The sequence below is a fragment of the Dryobates pubescens genome, chromosome 2 (assembly GCF_014839835.1).
Source record: "Dryobates pubescens isolate bDryPub1 chromosome 2, bDryPub1.pri, whole genome shotgun sequence".
Classification (NCBI taxonomy): domain Eukaryota; kingdom Metazoa; phylum Chordata; class Aves; order Piciformes; family Picidae; genus Dryobates; species Dryobates pubescens.
The window spans coordinates 6,365,891-6,381,199 of NC_071613.1; the positions used below are offsets into that span (position 1 = coordinate 6,365,891).

Genomic DNA, 15,309 nt, shown 5'->3' on the forward strand with positions numbered 1-15,309 from the left:
GATGGGGGACGGGGGGCGGCTAGGGGCTGCTCTGCACCAGAGTGCTCCAACCCCGAGTGCACAGGTGAGGGATGGGGGACGGGGGGCGGCTAGGGGCTGCTCTGCACCAGAGTGCTCCAACCCGAGTGCACAGGTGAGGGATGGGGGACTGGGGGCTGCTGAGGGGCTAGGGGCTGCTCCGCACCAGAGTGCTCCAACCCCGAGTGCACAGGTGAGGGGTGGGGGACTGGGGGCGGCTAGGGGCTGCTCTGCACCAGAGTGCTCCAACCCGAGTGCACAGGTGAGGGATGGGGGACGGGGGGCGGCTAGGGGCTGCTCTGCACCAGAGTGCTCCAACCCGAGTGCACAGGTGAGGGATGGGGGACTGGGGGCTGCTGAGGGGCTAGGGGCTGCTCCGCACCAGAGTGCTCCAACCCCGAGTGCACAGGTGAGGGGTGGGGGACTGGGGGCGGCTAGGGGCTGCTCTGCACCAGAGTGCTCCAACCCGAGTGCACAGGTGAGGGATGGGGGACGGGGGGCGGCTAGGGGCTGCTCTGCACCAGAGTGCTCCAACCCCGAGTGCACAGGTGAGGGATGGGGGACGGGGGGAGGCTAGGGGCTGCTCTGCACCAGAGTGCTCCAACCCCGAGTGCACAGGTGAGGGATGGGGGACGGGGGGCGGCTAGGGGCTGCTCTGCACCAGAGTGCTCCAACCCCGAGTGCACAGGTGAGGGATGGGGGACGGGGGGAGGCTAGGGGCTGCTCTGCACCAGAGTGCTCCAACCCGAGTGCACAGGTGAGGGATGGGGGACGGGGGGGCGGCTAGGGGCTGCTCTGCACCAGAGTGCTCCAACCCGAGTGCACAGGTGAGGGATGGGGGACTGGGGGCTGCTGAGGGGCTAGGGGCTGCTCCGCACCAGAGTGCTCCAACCCTGAACGCCAAGTGAGTGCTAACTGCTGAGGGGCTGCTCTGAGCTCCAGCCAGGGCTGCACCAGCAGTCTCCTGGCAGACCTCTGTGGGAAGCAAAGGGGCAAAGCCACCCACCTGCAGAGGGTGGCCTGAAGCCTGGCTCTGTTGTTACTTAATGAGATAAAAAGCTAAAGAATGCATGCAGAAAGATTGCATGGTAGGCTGCACATCAGCTTTTTGGGTTTATCACCATTTAAAGGCCATTCCACGTTTAAAAGGAGATGCTGGAGGCCTGAAAAAACCCCACTTAATAAACTCTTTTGCAAGCCTAGAAAGTGAATGTCTGTGAGCTGGTTCTTTTTTACACTGAGACTGCTTCAGGCTCCTCTAGCAGCCTAAAAGCAGCCTTGCAGGGTGGGTAAATTACATTTATAACTACTTCTAAGCCTCATTTGCACTGTGAGAGCACGTGAAAAACCCCAAGCTCCTGAAATATCAGAGGCAAAGATGTTTTTATTTAGTGTCTTAAGGAGCACTCGTACAGGCTGTAAATGGGTATCATTGCCATGCAGCAGCGCTGTGCAGGTACCTCAGATAACACACCAAAGGGACAATGCTTGCTCTGCAGCCTGAGGGAAAGGTGATGTGCACCAATTCCTTTAATTTCACCTTGAGATGCAAGTCATGCAGGCAGGGATCCCATATTTAGGAGGCAAGTGGCCTTCCTCTTCTGCCACGCTCCTCCACCTTTCAGTTCGGTCACCACTGGTTGCACCTGGGGGTCATGCATCAGGGTTGCATCTTCCCTGGCTCGTGTAAGGGGTAACCCAGGAGGAAATCCACCTTTATGACTGCCCACCTTTATGCCTGGAATGATGTCAGCACTGTACCTGTCTTCTTCCCAACAGCCAATGGCCAGTGGAACCAGTGGGGGCATTGGAGTGGCTGTTCCAAGTCCTGCGACGGTGGCTGGGAGAGGCGGATCAGGACCTGCCAAGGTGCTGCCCTGACTGGGCAGCAGTGTGAAGGAACTGGGGAGGAAGTCAGGCGCTGCAGCGAGCAGAGGTGTCCAGGTGAGATGCAAATGGAGTCGCTTTCTTTCATCTGCACTACAGCAGGGCTTACTGTAATGATCCACAGGAGGCCATGAAGAGGCTCGGGGACAGGCTGAGAGTGAGTCTGTTTGGCCTGGAGAACAGAAGGCTTGGGAGACCTTAGGGTGGTCTTGCAGTACCTGAAGGGAGCTTACAAGAAAGCTAGGAAGGGACTTTTTACAAGGGCTTGCAGTGATAGGATGAGAGGGAATGGATTGAAGCTTAGCAAGTTTGCAGATGACACCAAGTTGGGAACAGATGTTGGTCAGTTAGAGGGTAGAAAGGCTCTGCAGAGGGACCTCAACCGACTGGACAGATGGGCAGAGTCCAACGGGATGGCATTTAATAAGTCCAAGTGCCAGGTGCTGCACTTTTGTCACAACAACCCCATGCAGAGCTACAGGCTGGGGTCAGAGTGGCTGGAGAGCTGCCAGACAGAGAGGGACCTGGGGGTGCTGATTGACACCCGCCTAAACATGAGCCAGCAGTGTGCCCAGGTGGCCAAGAGGGCCAATGGCATCCTGGCCTGTATTAGGAATAGTGTGGCCAGCAGGAGCAGGGAGGTCATTGTGCCCCTGTACTCTGCATTGGTTAGGCCACACCTTGAGTCCTGTGTCCAGTTCTGGGCCCCTCAGATTAAGAAGGACATTGAGACACTTGAACGTGTCCAGAGAAGGGCAACGAGGCTGGGGAGAGGCCTTGAGCACAGCCCTGTGAGGAGAGGCTGAGGGAGCTGGGATTGTTTAGCCTGGAGAAGAGAAGGATCAGAGGTGACCTCATTGCCCTCTACAACTACCTGAAAGGTGGTTGTAGACAGGAAGGGGTTGGTCTCTTCTCCCAGGCAACCAGCACCAGAACAAGGGGACACAGTCTCAAGCTGTGCCAGGGGAGGTTTAGACTCGAGGTGAGGAAAAAGTTCTTCACTGAGCGAGTTGTTTGTCATTGGAATGTGCTGCCCAGGGAGGTGGTGGAGTCCCCATCCCTGGAGGTGTTCAAGGGGAGATTGGATTTGGCACTTGGTGCCATGGTCTAGTTGTGAGGTCTGTTGGGACAGGTTGGACTTGATGATCCTTGGGGTCTCTTCCAACCTTAGTTATACTGTGAGACTGTGAAACTTGAGGAGGCTGCATTTAGACTGGAGATTGTGTTCATTAAATGCTGTGTTTATTTTAGTGACATGAAGGCATCAAAATTACCAATAATTAATAGAAATAGATGTGAAAAATGTTGACAAATAATCCTAAGACTCAGGCGCAAACCAAAGATGAGCAATAGCTGAGGGAATGAGAAAGAAGGGCTTGACATTTCAGGAGGGGAGATTTAGACTGGAGATTAGGAAGAAATTCTTGATAGTGAGGGTGGGGAGACACTGGCACAGGTTGTCCAGGGAGGCTGTGGATGCTTCCTCCCTGGAGCTGTTCAAGGCCAGGCTGGATGAGGCCTTGAGCAACCTGGGCTGATGGGAAGTGTCTCTGCCCATGGTAGGGGGGATGGAACTGGATGATCTCTGAGGTCCTTTCCAACCCAAACTGTTGTATAAACCTTCAGGAGAGACAAGCTCAACATCTGTAGAGAAACAGCCCTAAAGAGTCATACCTGGCTTTGCTTTAGTGGAATTGTGTTTCTGTAGCCCTGTGGGATGTATAAGCAATGCATCATGCCTTAAATAAATCAAAATCCCATAGTTAAAAATAACAACCAGCACAATATTGCCCTGGATGTATTCAAGATCAGGCTCAACAGGGCTATAGAGGTTCTTCCCCCACTCTACTCTGCCCTGGTGAGACAACACCTACAATACTGTTTCCAGTTCTGGACTCCCCAGTTCAAAAGAGGCAGAGACCTGCTGGAGAGAGTCCAAAGGAGAGCTACAAGGATGATGAAGGTACTTGAGCATCTCTACTGTGAAGAGAGACTGAGCACCCTGGGGCTGTTCAGTCTGGAGAGGAGAAGGCTGAGAGGGGATCTGATCAATGTCTGTAAACATCTGAAGGGTGGCTGTCAGGAGGAAGGTGCCAGGCTCTGTTCAGTGGTGCCCAGTAGTAAGACAAGGAACAACAGGTACAAGCTGGAACCCAGGAGGTTCCACCTCAACATGAGGAGAAACTTCTTCACTGTGAGGGTGCTGAGCCCTGGAGCAGGCTGCCCAGAGAGGTTGTGGAGTCTCCTGCTCTGGAGACTTTCAAAACCTGTCTGGATGTGTTCTTGTGTGACCTGCCCTGGGTGATCCTGCTCTGGCACATGGGGATAGGACTGGATGATCTCTGGAGGTCCCTTCCAACCCCTACCATTGTGTAATTCTATTATTCTCATTTATAATCCAATTCTGGAAAAGTTAACCCAATTTATCTTGCTCCTCAAGGGATTTCTTCAATTTTAATCCAACGCTCCTTGTCTGAAAAATTCTTTTCTTGTGAGACCCCACCTCGAATCCTGCCTCCAGTTCTGCTGTACCCATCATAAGAAGGACACAGAACTGTGGGAGAGATTCCAGAGGAGGTCTGCAGAACCCCTATTTGTACTGGATTCACAAAGAAATGGCACCAAGAACCCCATCAAGCCTCCTCCTGAACACCTCCAGGGATGATGACTCCACCACCTCCGTGAGCAGCACATTCCAGTGGCCAATCTCTCTCTCTAGGAAGATCTTCTTCCTCACTCCCAGCCTAAACTTCCCCTGGCAGAGCTTGAGACTGTGTCCTCTTGTTTCTGGTGCTGGTTGCCTGGGAGAAGACACCAACCCCCACCTGGCTACAGCCTCCCTTCAGGGAGTTGTAGACAGCAAGAAGGTCTCTGCTGAGCCTCCTTTTCTCCAGGCTAAGCAACCCCAGCTCCCTCAGCCTCTCCTCACAGGGCTGTGCTCCAGACCCCTCCCCAGCTTTGTTGCCCTTCTCTGGACACCTTCCAGCAACTCAACATCTTGCCTAAACAGGTTTCCTTGATTAGATAGTGTTGGATGATAGGTGGGACACAATGATCTTGAAGGTCTCTTCCAACCTGGTCTATCCTATCCTATTCCTATCCTATTCCTATCCTATTCTATCCTATCCCTATTCCTATCCCCATTCCTATTCCTAGAGATGATGTAGGCTGCCTCTATGCAAGCAGAGCACTGAGAGAAGGTTATTGTGAATCATCCTACGAAGCAGACATTGAGACCAGTCAGCTTCTGCTTATGAAACCATCCTTGGGATAATTTGCATCTGAGTCTTTAAATGCATGCTGCTGCAGCCCAATTTTCCAAGATTGCCACCTGCTGTTAATAAAACACTTTACAGATGTGTTTACAAGGCAAACACACACTCAGCTTTATTTGCCTTCTGATACATTTCCCTGTTGACTCGCTGCTGAATTCCAGATCAGAATCAGGAAGCTTACAGGAAACCTTTAACCCACAGCACCTTTTAGCAGAGCTGTACCCCTGCAGGAGCTCAGGCATCAGGAGCAGGCTGCATGGATCTGTTTCACCACTCTCATTTAATAAAGCAGCTGGGATTTCAAAGGAGGCAGTGGAGAATTTCCCCAAGACTGTGCAAGAATTAAATACAGATTGACATTTTATAAGCACCAGGAAAAAAAAGAAATGGAGTGCTGAGGGCTTCAAGTGCAACCAAATGTCATGATTGGTGTGCTTTTCTTCCCCTCACACAGTTCAGAGAAGCTATTTTGTGCCTCAGTGGTTTCTTTTTTCTAAGGCACTGAGGAACATGAGAGATTAAAATGTTCATTTCTGTCTTTATGAGACACTTCTCTCCTCGTGAGACCCCCACCTTGGATACTGCATCATCCAGTTCTGGTGTCCCCAGCATGAGGAGGACACAGAGCTGCTGGAGTGAGGCCAGAGGAGGCCACAAAGATGATCCCAGGGCTGGAGCAGCTCTGCTGTGAGGCCAGGCTGTGGGAGCTGGGGGTGCTCAGCCTGGAGAGGAGAAGGCTGTGGGGAGACCTCACTCTCTACAACTCCCAGAAAGAGGTTGCAGTGAGATGGGTGTTGGACTCTTCTCCATAGTAGCAGGTATCACAGTATAACTAAGGTTGGAAGAGACCCCAAGGATCATCAAGTCCAACCTGAGAATAGGATGAGAGGAAATGGCCTCAAGTTGCACCAAGGGAGGTTTAGTTTGGATATTCCTTAGTTTGGATCTTCCTTTGGAGATTCTTTCATTAGAAGGGTTCTCCAAGGCTGGCCCAGGCTGCCCAGGGAGGTGACTGAATCCCCATCCCTGGAGGTGTTTCAAAGAGGCAGAGATGTGGTGCTGAGGGCTGTGGCTTAGTCCCAGCCTTGGTAGAGTTAAATGTTTGGACTGGATGATCACAAAGGGCTTTTGCAGCCACATGGATTGTGTGTGGCATTGCTTTTCAGGAATGCTTCCTTCCATGGCAATTAAATCTCTCCCAGCTCTGGTGCAATACTTACACTATGCCCAGCCTTTACTCAGGACAAGGTTTTTGTCATCAGGCAGCAGTAGGGAACAAAACATTACTGCAAGCAGTGTCAGGCTGCCTGGTTTGCTAACAAAACCTGAGTGCAGAAGTGCTGTCAGAAGAGCAGGTAATGGTTTCTGACTGAAGGTAGAAGGTTTCTTCAGAGGCAATTCCAGCTACACGAAATTGAATGTGAGAAGGAGGAAGCTTCAAATAATTGCCACCAACCAAACAATACAATGAAGCCCCTGGGTTTTTATTCTGTCTCTGTTTAGGACACGTTACAAGATGTTCAGAAGCTTTTTTCTGTTGCCTTGGCTCAAGATAATTTTGCCCCTGGCATTGATTTAGCATTCAAGAGAGGAGCTGTAGCTGCAGCTTCATTTCTGAGTCACTGTGTGCTGGTGGCTAACTTGCTTCACCCTTCCATGACCCTCTCCCCTATTTGTTAGCTGCTTTGTCTCATCTTGAACAGAGCTTCCTCAGAACCCTGCTGGGTTGACTGCCTCTTGGAGATCTGGAAACACAGAATTGCTCCAGCTGGACCAATCATCAAGTCCAACCATTGACCTAACACCACCATGACCACTAAACCATGGCCCCCAGTGCCATGGCCACAGGTTTCTTGAACACCTCCAGGGGTGGTGACTCCACCACTTCCTTGGGCAGCCTGTTTCAATCCCTGACCACTCTTGCAGCAAAGAAATTTTTCTTCAACCTAACACTTCCCTGGCACAATTTGAGGCCATTTCCTCTCATTTTATCTCCTGATACTAAGGAGAAGAGACCAACCCCCACCTCACTGCAACTTCCTTTCAGGGAGCTGTAGAGAGCAACGAGGTCTCCTCTCAGCCTCCTTTTCTCCAGACCTAACACCCCCAGTTCCCTCAGCTGCTCCTCTGTTCTCTAGAGCTCTCACCATCTTTGCTGCTCCTCTCTGGACCCAGTGTCTCTCTTGTAGTGAGGGGCCCAAAGCTGAAGCCAGGATCCGAGGTTACACCTCACCAGTGCCCTGTACAGGGGCATGAGATGCAGCGTCATCTCGGCAGCAGGGTCAGAGGAAGGCTGTGCTTCTAGATCAGCCACTTGACTGAGTGCTTGTGCTCAGGTGGGGTGGATTGAGGCCTGGCATCACAGGGCTTTGAGGTGGTACATTGGAGTAGATGTTCTGCGTGGGAGGACAGTGCTGAATCACATCCATGGGTGCAAGGGAGGTTGTTGGCTTTTTCCTTGCCGGTTTCAGCACATCCACCTCAAGCTTTGCTGTTTGCTCCTGAGTTTCAGCCATTCCTGCTGGTTGTGCTCAGCATTTCTCTGTGGGTGTGGTATGAGTTAATTGGGCCACAGTGACAGACAGACTCCAGCTGACCCTGGGCAGAGGCGGCAGGGCCAGCAGGGCTCCCAAGCTCGTGTCAGAGCCGCTCCGACGTGACTGCAACGTCTCCATGGGCAACATGGGCTGGAGCATCACAGATGCTTTCCTGTGGGTGGATGCCTGATTAGTCAGCTCTGCCAGAGAGGCTTCAGCTTGGGGAAGAGCTGATTTGTTTTTTATCTGCAGCGTTCTTTGATCCAAGGTGTTTGTACAAGGCATTGGAAGGCACGCAGAGTCCAGCAGGGACCAAGGAAACTTCTTTGCCTAGCCTAAGTGATGCCTCCTCCAAGCTCTGACTGGCTGCTGCCCTTCTTTCCTGATAGCTTTGGGTCTTGGGAATGCCTTTTACTTTGAACACAGCATGTCAGTCACCTGATATGAAGGTTGAGGGGGGAGGCTGCTCTGCATTTCTGCAAGAAGCTACCAAATAGATCCACCTGCAGGACTTACAAGTGAATGTATCTCACTGTCTGCCCTGGCATGACAGGTCTTGGGGTGCTTTCCTCAAGTAGAAACCTGGATCACAGGATGTTAGAGGTTGGAAGGGACCTTCAAAGATCTTCCAGTCCACCACCCCCCTGCCAGAGCAGGATCATGGAATCCAGCACAGGTCACACAGGAACACATCCAGACAGGGCTGGAAAGTCTCCAGAGAAGGAGACTCCACAACCTCTCTGGGCAGCCTGCTCCAGGGCTCTGTCACCCTCACAGTGAAGAAGTTCCTCCTCCTGTTGAGGTGGAACCTCCTGTGCTGTAGTTTCCATGCACTGCCCCTTGTCCTGTCACAGGGTGCAACTGAGCAGAGCCTGTCCCCTACCTCCTGACCCCCAGCCCTCAGATATTGATAGACATTGATCAGATCCCCTCTCAGTCTTCTCCTTTCCAGACTAACCAGTCCCAGGTCTCTCAGCCTCTCCTCACCAGGCAGTGCTTCAGCATCCTTGTAGCCCTTGTAGACTCTCTCCAGCAGATCCCTGTCCCTCCTGAACTGGGGAGCCTAGAACTGGATCCAGTACTCCAGGTGAGGTCTCACCAGGGCAGATTAGAGTGGAGGAGGAGGACAACCTCCATGGATCTGCTGGCCACACTCCTCTGAATGCCTCCCAGGATCCCACTAGCCGCCTTGGCCACCAGGGCACATTACTGCCCCATGCAGAACTTGCTGCCCACCAGGACCCCCAGGTCCTCCTCCACAGGGCTGCTCTCCAGCAGTTCATCTCCCAGCCTGTCCTGCTGCAGTTTATTCTTCCTGCCTGGGTGCAGTGAAGAAAGATACAAAATGAAAGTGAGAGGAGGCCCCAATGCTGATGGGGAGGGCTGGAACCCCTCTGCTGAGAGGACAGGCTCCCCAGATCAGGGCATTTTCTTGCTTACAGGGTCAGAATAGAACAGCCATTTTCTTTTGCTTGTGTCACCATGTGGCTTCAGTTGATCAAAATCCAGCTTTCCCCACTGGAGCACTGGCCTGATAAATTGGCTTGGGGGGCATTTCTGAAGCAGTTTTAATATTCTAGATCATGAATATAACCAACTTTCATTGGGTTTTGCCACTAATGGATCTCTGACTTCTTTTTTAGCGGCCCCAACTGCCTTGATTTATGATTCAGGAAGGCTGGTGCCGAGGCAAATTTAGCAAGCCATTTTTCTGCCCAGCTGTGATTCATATTAGTCTCACTGAGCCATCTGCAAGGTATTCTTTGTCCTCCATAAAGAGAGGGGACAGCTTTGTGCAAAGAGGCTGCTCAGCTCCCTCATTCACCTCCCTATTCTCTCAGCAGAAGTACAAACCAGGGAAGATAGGATAGGGTAGGGTGGGATGGGATGGGATGGGATGGGATAGGATAGGATAGGATAGGATAGGATAGAATAGAATAGACCAGGTTGGAAAAGACCTTTGAGATGGGTTGGGTGAAATGGGATGGGTAAAATCCACAGCATCTGCCTCTCCTGGAGATTCCCATTGCAACCAGAGTGTTGTAGATTCATACAATGGTTTGGGTTAGAAGGGACCCTCAAGATCATCCAGTGCCAACCCCTCTGCCATGGGCAGAGACACCTCCCCACCAGCCCAGGTTCCTCAAGGCCTCATCCAGCCTGGCCTTGAGCACCTCTAGGTAGGGGGCATCCACAACTTCCCTGGGCAACCTGTTCCAGTGTCTCACCACCCTCACTGTGAAGAATTTCTTCCTGATCTCCAGTCTTAATCTCCCCTTCTCAAGCTTCAACCCATTCCCTCTTGTCCTATTGCTCCAAGCCCTTGTAAAAAGTCTTTCCCCAGCTTTCTTGTAGCCTCCTTCAGTTACTGGAAGGATGCTCTAAGATCTTTCCAGATCTTTCTCTTCTCCAGGCTGAACTCAGCCTGTCCCCACAGGGGAGGTTCTCCAGCCTTCTGATCATTTTCATGACCTCCTCTGGACCTGCTCCAACAGTTTGATGCCTTTCTTGTGTTGGGGGCACCAGAACTTGGTGCAGTGCTGCAGGTGAGGTCTCAGCAGAGCAGAGAGGCAGAATCACCTATGGGGGAATCACTGAATTGCTCCACGTGCTGCAGGGACAGAATTTCCTTTCCCTTCTCCTCTTCCTCCTTTGCAGTAGGGTTCCAATTTTCCTGAAAGACATCCCCTAACACTTTTAAACAGCTCATGCCTTGTTCTCTGCTGAACTTGATATGAATTAGATTGCAGCAACTATCATTTGTCAGGGCATTAAGAGACGACTGCAAGCCAGATGCTTTGCTACATTAATCTCATTTACTCCCCTCCCCCCCAAAATAGTAATCATAAACTGGGAACCTACATTAAAAAGAGAACAAGAGCAAAGGGAATCTGCAAGTCATGCCTGTGTGAAAACCAAGCATGAAGCATTGGTGGAAGCTGCTTTGTTCTGTGCACTGAGACACTGGGAAAATATCTTTCCCCCCCCCCATTTAAATGATCCTGCAACAAGCACTCAAAGGCCACTTTGGTTTATAGCCACTCACATTATTGGCTGTGCTTATTTCATTACCAGCTTGTGCTGAAACCCCCTGCAAAAAAAAATATGGGGTCCTCAGCTCTCATTTCATCCATTCAGCACATTAAATGTCTCAGCTGTGCTTTCAGAGGGCATTTGTTCATGTCCAGCTGAAGTTCCACCAAAAAATCATTAAGAGTTTTATTGCAGGAGAAGTGTCCCAGATTCAAGCATTTGGAGCATCAGCATCTTCTGAGGGGTGCTGAATGTGTATTGATCCAAAGGCAGCAACAAGGAAAAGATTCAAACCCATTAACCCTGCAGCTGCAAACTTAGGAGTTCTCATTTCCTGAAGAGAATAAAGGCACAGGTTAGAATCATAGAATCAGTCAGGGTTGGAAGGGACCACAAGGATCATCTAGTTCCAACCCCCCTGCCATGGGCAGGGACACCTCACACTAGATCAGGCTGGCCAGAGCCTCATCCAGCCTGGGCTTAAACACCTCCAGGGATGGGGCCTCAACCACCTCCCTGGACAACCCATTCCAGGGCTTCACCACTCTCATGGGGAAGAACTTCCTCCTCCCATCCAGCCTGAACCTCCCCACCTTCAACTTCATTCCATTCCCCCTAGTCCTATTACTACCTGAAATAAGCACCATCACCAAGACAGGTGCCACACAAATGCTACAAGTTTGGCCTTTTTGTACTTCATTCTTCAGATTAATCCTTGAGCAGCCAAGCCTAGTTGAGAGGTGTCCCTTTCCCATGGTGGGGAGGGAGTAGATGACCTGTGAGGTTACTTCCAACCTGAGCCATTCTGGGATTCGATGATTCTGCCACTCTGCTCTGGTGAGAGCTCACCTGAAGTGCTGCATCCAGCTATGCAGCCCTCAGTACAAGAAAGACATGGTCCTGCTGGAGCAGGTCCAGAGGAGGCCACCAAGATGATCAGAGATTTGGAGAGAACATTCACAGAACAGGAGGAGCTGGGCAGGCTGGAGAGGTGGGGCTGAGCCCATACTTGGAGTGCTGTGTCCAGCTATGGGAGCACCAACACAAGAGAGGCATGGACCTGCTGGTGTGGGTTCAGAGGAGGACCACCAAGATGATCAGGGGGATGGAGAACCTCTGCTATAAGGACAGGCTGAGAGAGTTGGGGCTGTTCAGCATGGAGAAGAGAAGGCTCCAGGGAGACCTTAGAGCTGCAGTTCAATGTTGCAAGGGGACCTCCAGGGAGGCTGGGGAGGGACTGTTCAGAAGGGCCTGTGGGGGTAGGATGAGGAGCAATGGTTTGAAACTGGAGCAGGGCAGAGTTAGGTTGGACATCAGGAGGAAGTTCTGCACAGTGAGAGTGGTGAAATACTGCAAGAGGTTGCCCAGGGGTGTGGTTGAGGCTTCAGCCCTGGAGACATTCAAGATCAGACTTCATAGAATCAATACGGTTGGAAGAGACCTTAAGGATCATCAAGTTCAACCTGGCCTCCAAGACCTCATGACTACTAAACCATGGCACCAAGTGCCATGTCCAATCCCTTCTTGAGCACCTCCAGGGATGTCCCTGTGCAGCCTGCTCTAGTTGGAGGTGTCCCTGCTGCCATCAGGGGGGTTGGACAAGATGACCTTTGATGGTGCCTTCCAACCCGATGCAATCTGTGAAGCTGTAAATATGTTAACACAGGAGTTTCACCATAATGACTCATGACTTCATTTTCTGACACAAGCTCTCTGCTTCCATGAATATCTCTGTTTAAATTCTCATTTCTCAATGGCAGCACCTTATGAAATATGTCCTGAAGATTATCTGATGTCAATGGTGTGGAAAAGGACCCCAGCTGGGGACATGGCCTTCAATCGATGTCCTCTCAATGCCACAGGTACTGTACTGCTTTGGAATTCTTTGGTGGATGAAATCTTCTCCATTGTGCTCTGGGCAACAATCATTACCAGAACCAGAATCATTTCAGAGCTCTGACAGAATTCTTTCAGGTCAGGGATGTTGAGGACAAGAAGAAAAGCACCTGTAGGTGTGTTGGTGAGGAAAAGAACACTAGGGAAGGTGAAAGCTCTCTCCAGAGGAAAACAAAGACCTGGGTACCTGGAATATGGAGGAGGCTGAGGTATTCAGTTACTTGTTGGCTCAGTCTGCACCTCAGTTTGTAGGGCTCCTGCAAACCTCAGGGTCCATGGAGCAAGGCACTCCTAAGCTCCAGCTCAAACTGAGTGATCAGTGGATTGAGAGCAACCCTGAGGAAAAGGACCTGAAGGTGCTGATGGATGAAAAACTGAGTGTGAGCTCACAGCCCCAAAAACCAATCCCATCTTGGGCTGCATCAGGAGAAGTGTGGCCAACAGGTGAGGGAAGGGATTCTCCCCCTGTGCTCCACTCTCATGAGGCTCCACCTGGAGAACTGAGTCCAGCTCTGGGTCCTCCAACCGAAGAAGGACACAGACCTGCTTTAACAGGTACAGAGGAGGGTCATAAGGGTGATCAAGGGGCTGGAGCACCTCCCCTATGAGAACAGGCTGAGAGGGCTGGGGGAGTTTGTCCCAGAGAGGAGAAGGCTCCAGGGAGGTTTTATATCAGCCTTCCAGTGCTTAAAGGGCACCTGCAGGAAAGATGGGGAGGGTCTCTTTTGTCAAGACAAGAGAAAAAGTTTTTCAACTGAAAGAGGGTGGGTTTAGGTTAGATAGGAGGAAGAAAGGTTTTACAATGAGGGTGGTGAGAGATGGGCAGAGGTTGCCCAGCTGTGGATGTTCCATCCCTGGAATTACTCAAAGCCAGGCTGGATGAGGCTGGGAGCAACATGGTCTAGTGGGTTCCTGCCCATGGAAAGGGAGTTGGAACTGGATGATCTTTAAGGTCCCTTCCAACCCAAACCATTCTATGATTCTATGAACTGGAGAGGGTATGACAGGAGATCTATCACTTTATAGTTACCTATTCCTGCAGCATTCCTGAAGCATCATTGCAGAAGCTTTAAGGTCCCTTCCAAGCCAAAGCATTAAATGATCCAATGAATCTATGACTGCCAGCCTCATATCCATCTGTATATATGCACCTAGAGATGAACCCCACATATTTAGATGTGCCTCCTGGAATTGTGACCTAGAGGAACCCATGGAGGTGTTCAAAACATATAGATCTATTCAGAGATGTAGAGAATGGGTTAGGTTGGAAGGAGCCTTGAAGATCATCCAGCCCCAACCCCCTGGCCTTGGCCGGGACAGCTTCTGCTAGCCCAGGCTGCTCAAGGCCTTATCCAACCTGGCCTTGAACGCCTCCAGGGAGGGGGCATCCACAGCCTCCCTGGCTAGGAGTGGTTCTGTAGGTTTGCACACACACATGTATGCATCACAGGCGGAGAGAGAAAAAGCTGAGAAGAAATCTGTTTGTCAGAACCCATCAGGCAAAGTGCTGAAAACTACTAAAAACATAAAAACATTTGAAATCAGGCAAACCACTGCCAACCCTCCCTCCCCCTGCTCCCCCCCCACCCCCCAGTGAGCACTGCTATTTGTTTCAGCACCCTTGCTTGGTGTTTCCAAGGCTTTTCCTTCTCCCTGTGTACTGCAGATCCCTGCATGAAGCTGTTCCTGGGCCTGCTTTGCAAACCAGCGTGGGATGGGAGGTTGTTTGTTGAGGGTTTTTTTCCCACTAAGGTTCCTTCCCTGCAATGCTTTTCACTCCTGTAAACATTTTCTGTCTCTCTTTGTGACTTCCAGGCACCACTAGCAGACGCTGCTCTCTCAGTGTTCATGGAGTGGCCTTCTGGGAACATCCAAGCTTTGCTAGATGCATATCAAATGAGTACAGACACTTGCAGCATTCAGTAGGTGCAAAGCCAGCTTTACTACTTGCTCTGTTTATTCATTTCCTAATCACTGCTGGGGGAAAAAAAGGGCAAACAAACCAAAAGCAGAACTGAATTGGCTGATTTACTCTCAAGTCATTTTCCAGGAGGAAAATGGAGCTAGGAAAGAAGAATTTATATTATTTGATAGATATATATGATTTTTCTGTTCCAACCTGGTTTCTCCTCTCCTCTCCGAACCTCTCCTCTCCGAACCTCTCCTCTCCGAACCTCTCCTCTCCGAACCTCTCTGAACCTCTCCTCTCCGAACCTCTCCTCTCCTCTCCTCTCCGAACCTCTCCTCTCCTCTCCTCTCCGAACCTCTCCTCTCCTCTCCTCTCCGAACCTCTCCTCTCCTCTCCGAACCTCTCCGAACCTCTCCTCTCCGAACCTCTCTGAACCTCTCTGAACCTCTCCGAACCTCTCCTCTCCGAACCTCTCCGAACCTCTCCTCTCCGAACCTCTCCGAACCTCTCCTCTCCAAACCTAACCTCTCCTCTCCTCTCCAAACCTAACCTCTCCTCTCCTCTCCTCTCCGAACCTCTCTGAACCTCTCCGAACCTCTCTGAACCTCTCTGAACCTCTCCGAACCTCTCCTCTCCGAACCTCTCCGAACCTCTCCTCTCCGAACCTCTCCGAACCTCTCCGAACCTCTCCGAACCTCTCCGAACCTCTCCTCTCCTCTCCGAACCTCTCCTCTCCGAACCTCTCCTCTCCGAA

The 15,309-nt window shown here is 51.2% G+C and overlaps 1 protein-coding gene across 11 annotated transcripts in view; it reads left to right on the top strand.

Annotated features, from left to right (window-relative positions):
* The window catches only part of ADGRB3 (adhesion G protein-coupled receptor B3), a 570,173-nt gene that overhangs the window by 251,386 nt on the left and 303,478 nt on the right, over positions 1-15,309 (top strand). For all 11 annotated transcript variants that reach the window (XM_054169593.1, XM_054169581.1, XM_054169605.1 and 8 more), the window contains 3 exons: positions 1,798-1,962; positions 12,511-12,612; positions 14,462-14,568. In XM_054169593.1, the coding sequence (XP_054025568.1) occupies positions 1,798-1,962; positions 12,511-12,612; positions 14,462-14,568 (374 nt within the window). The remainder of the gene's footprint in view (positions 1-1,797; positions 1,963-12,510; positions 12,613-14,461; positions 14,569-15,309) is intronic.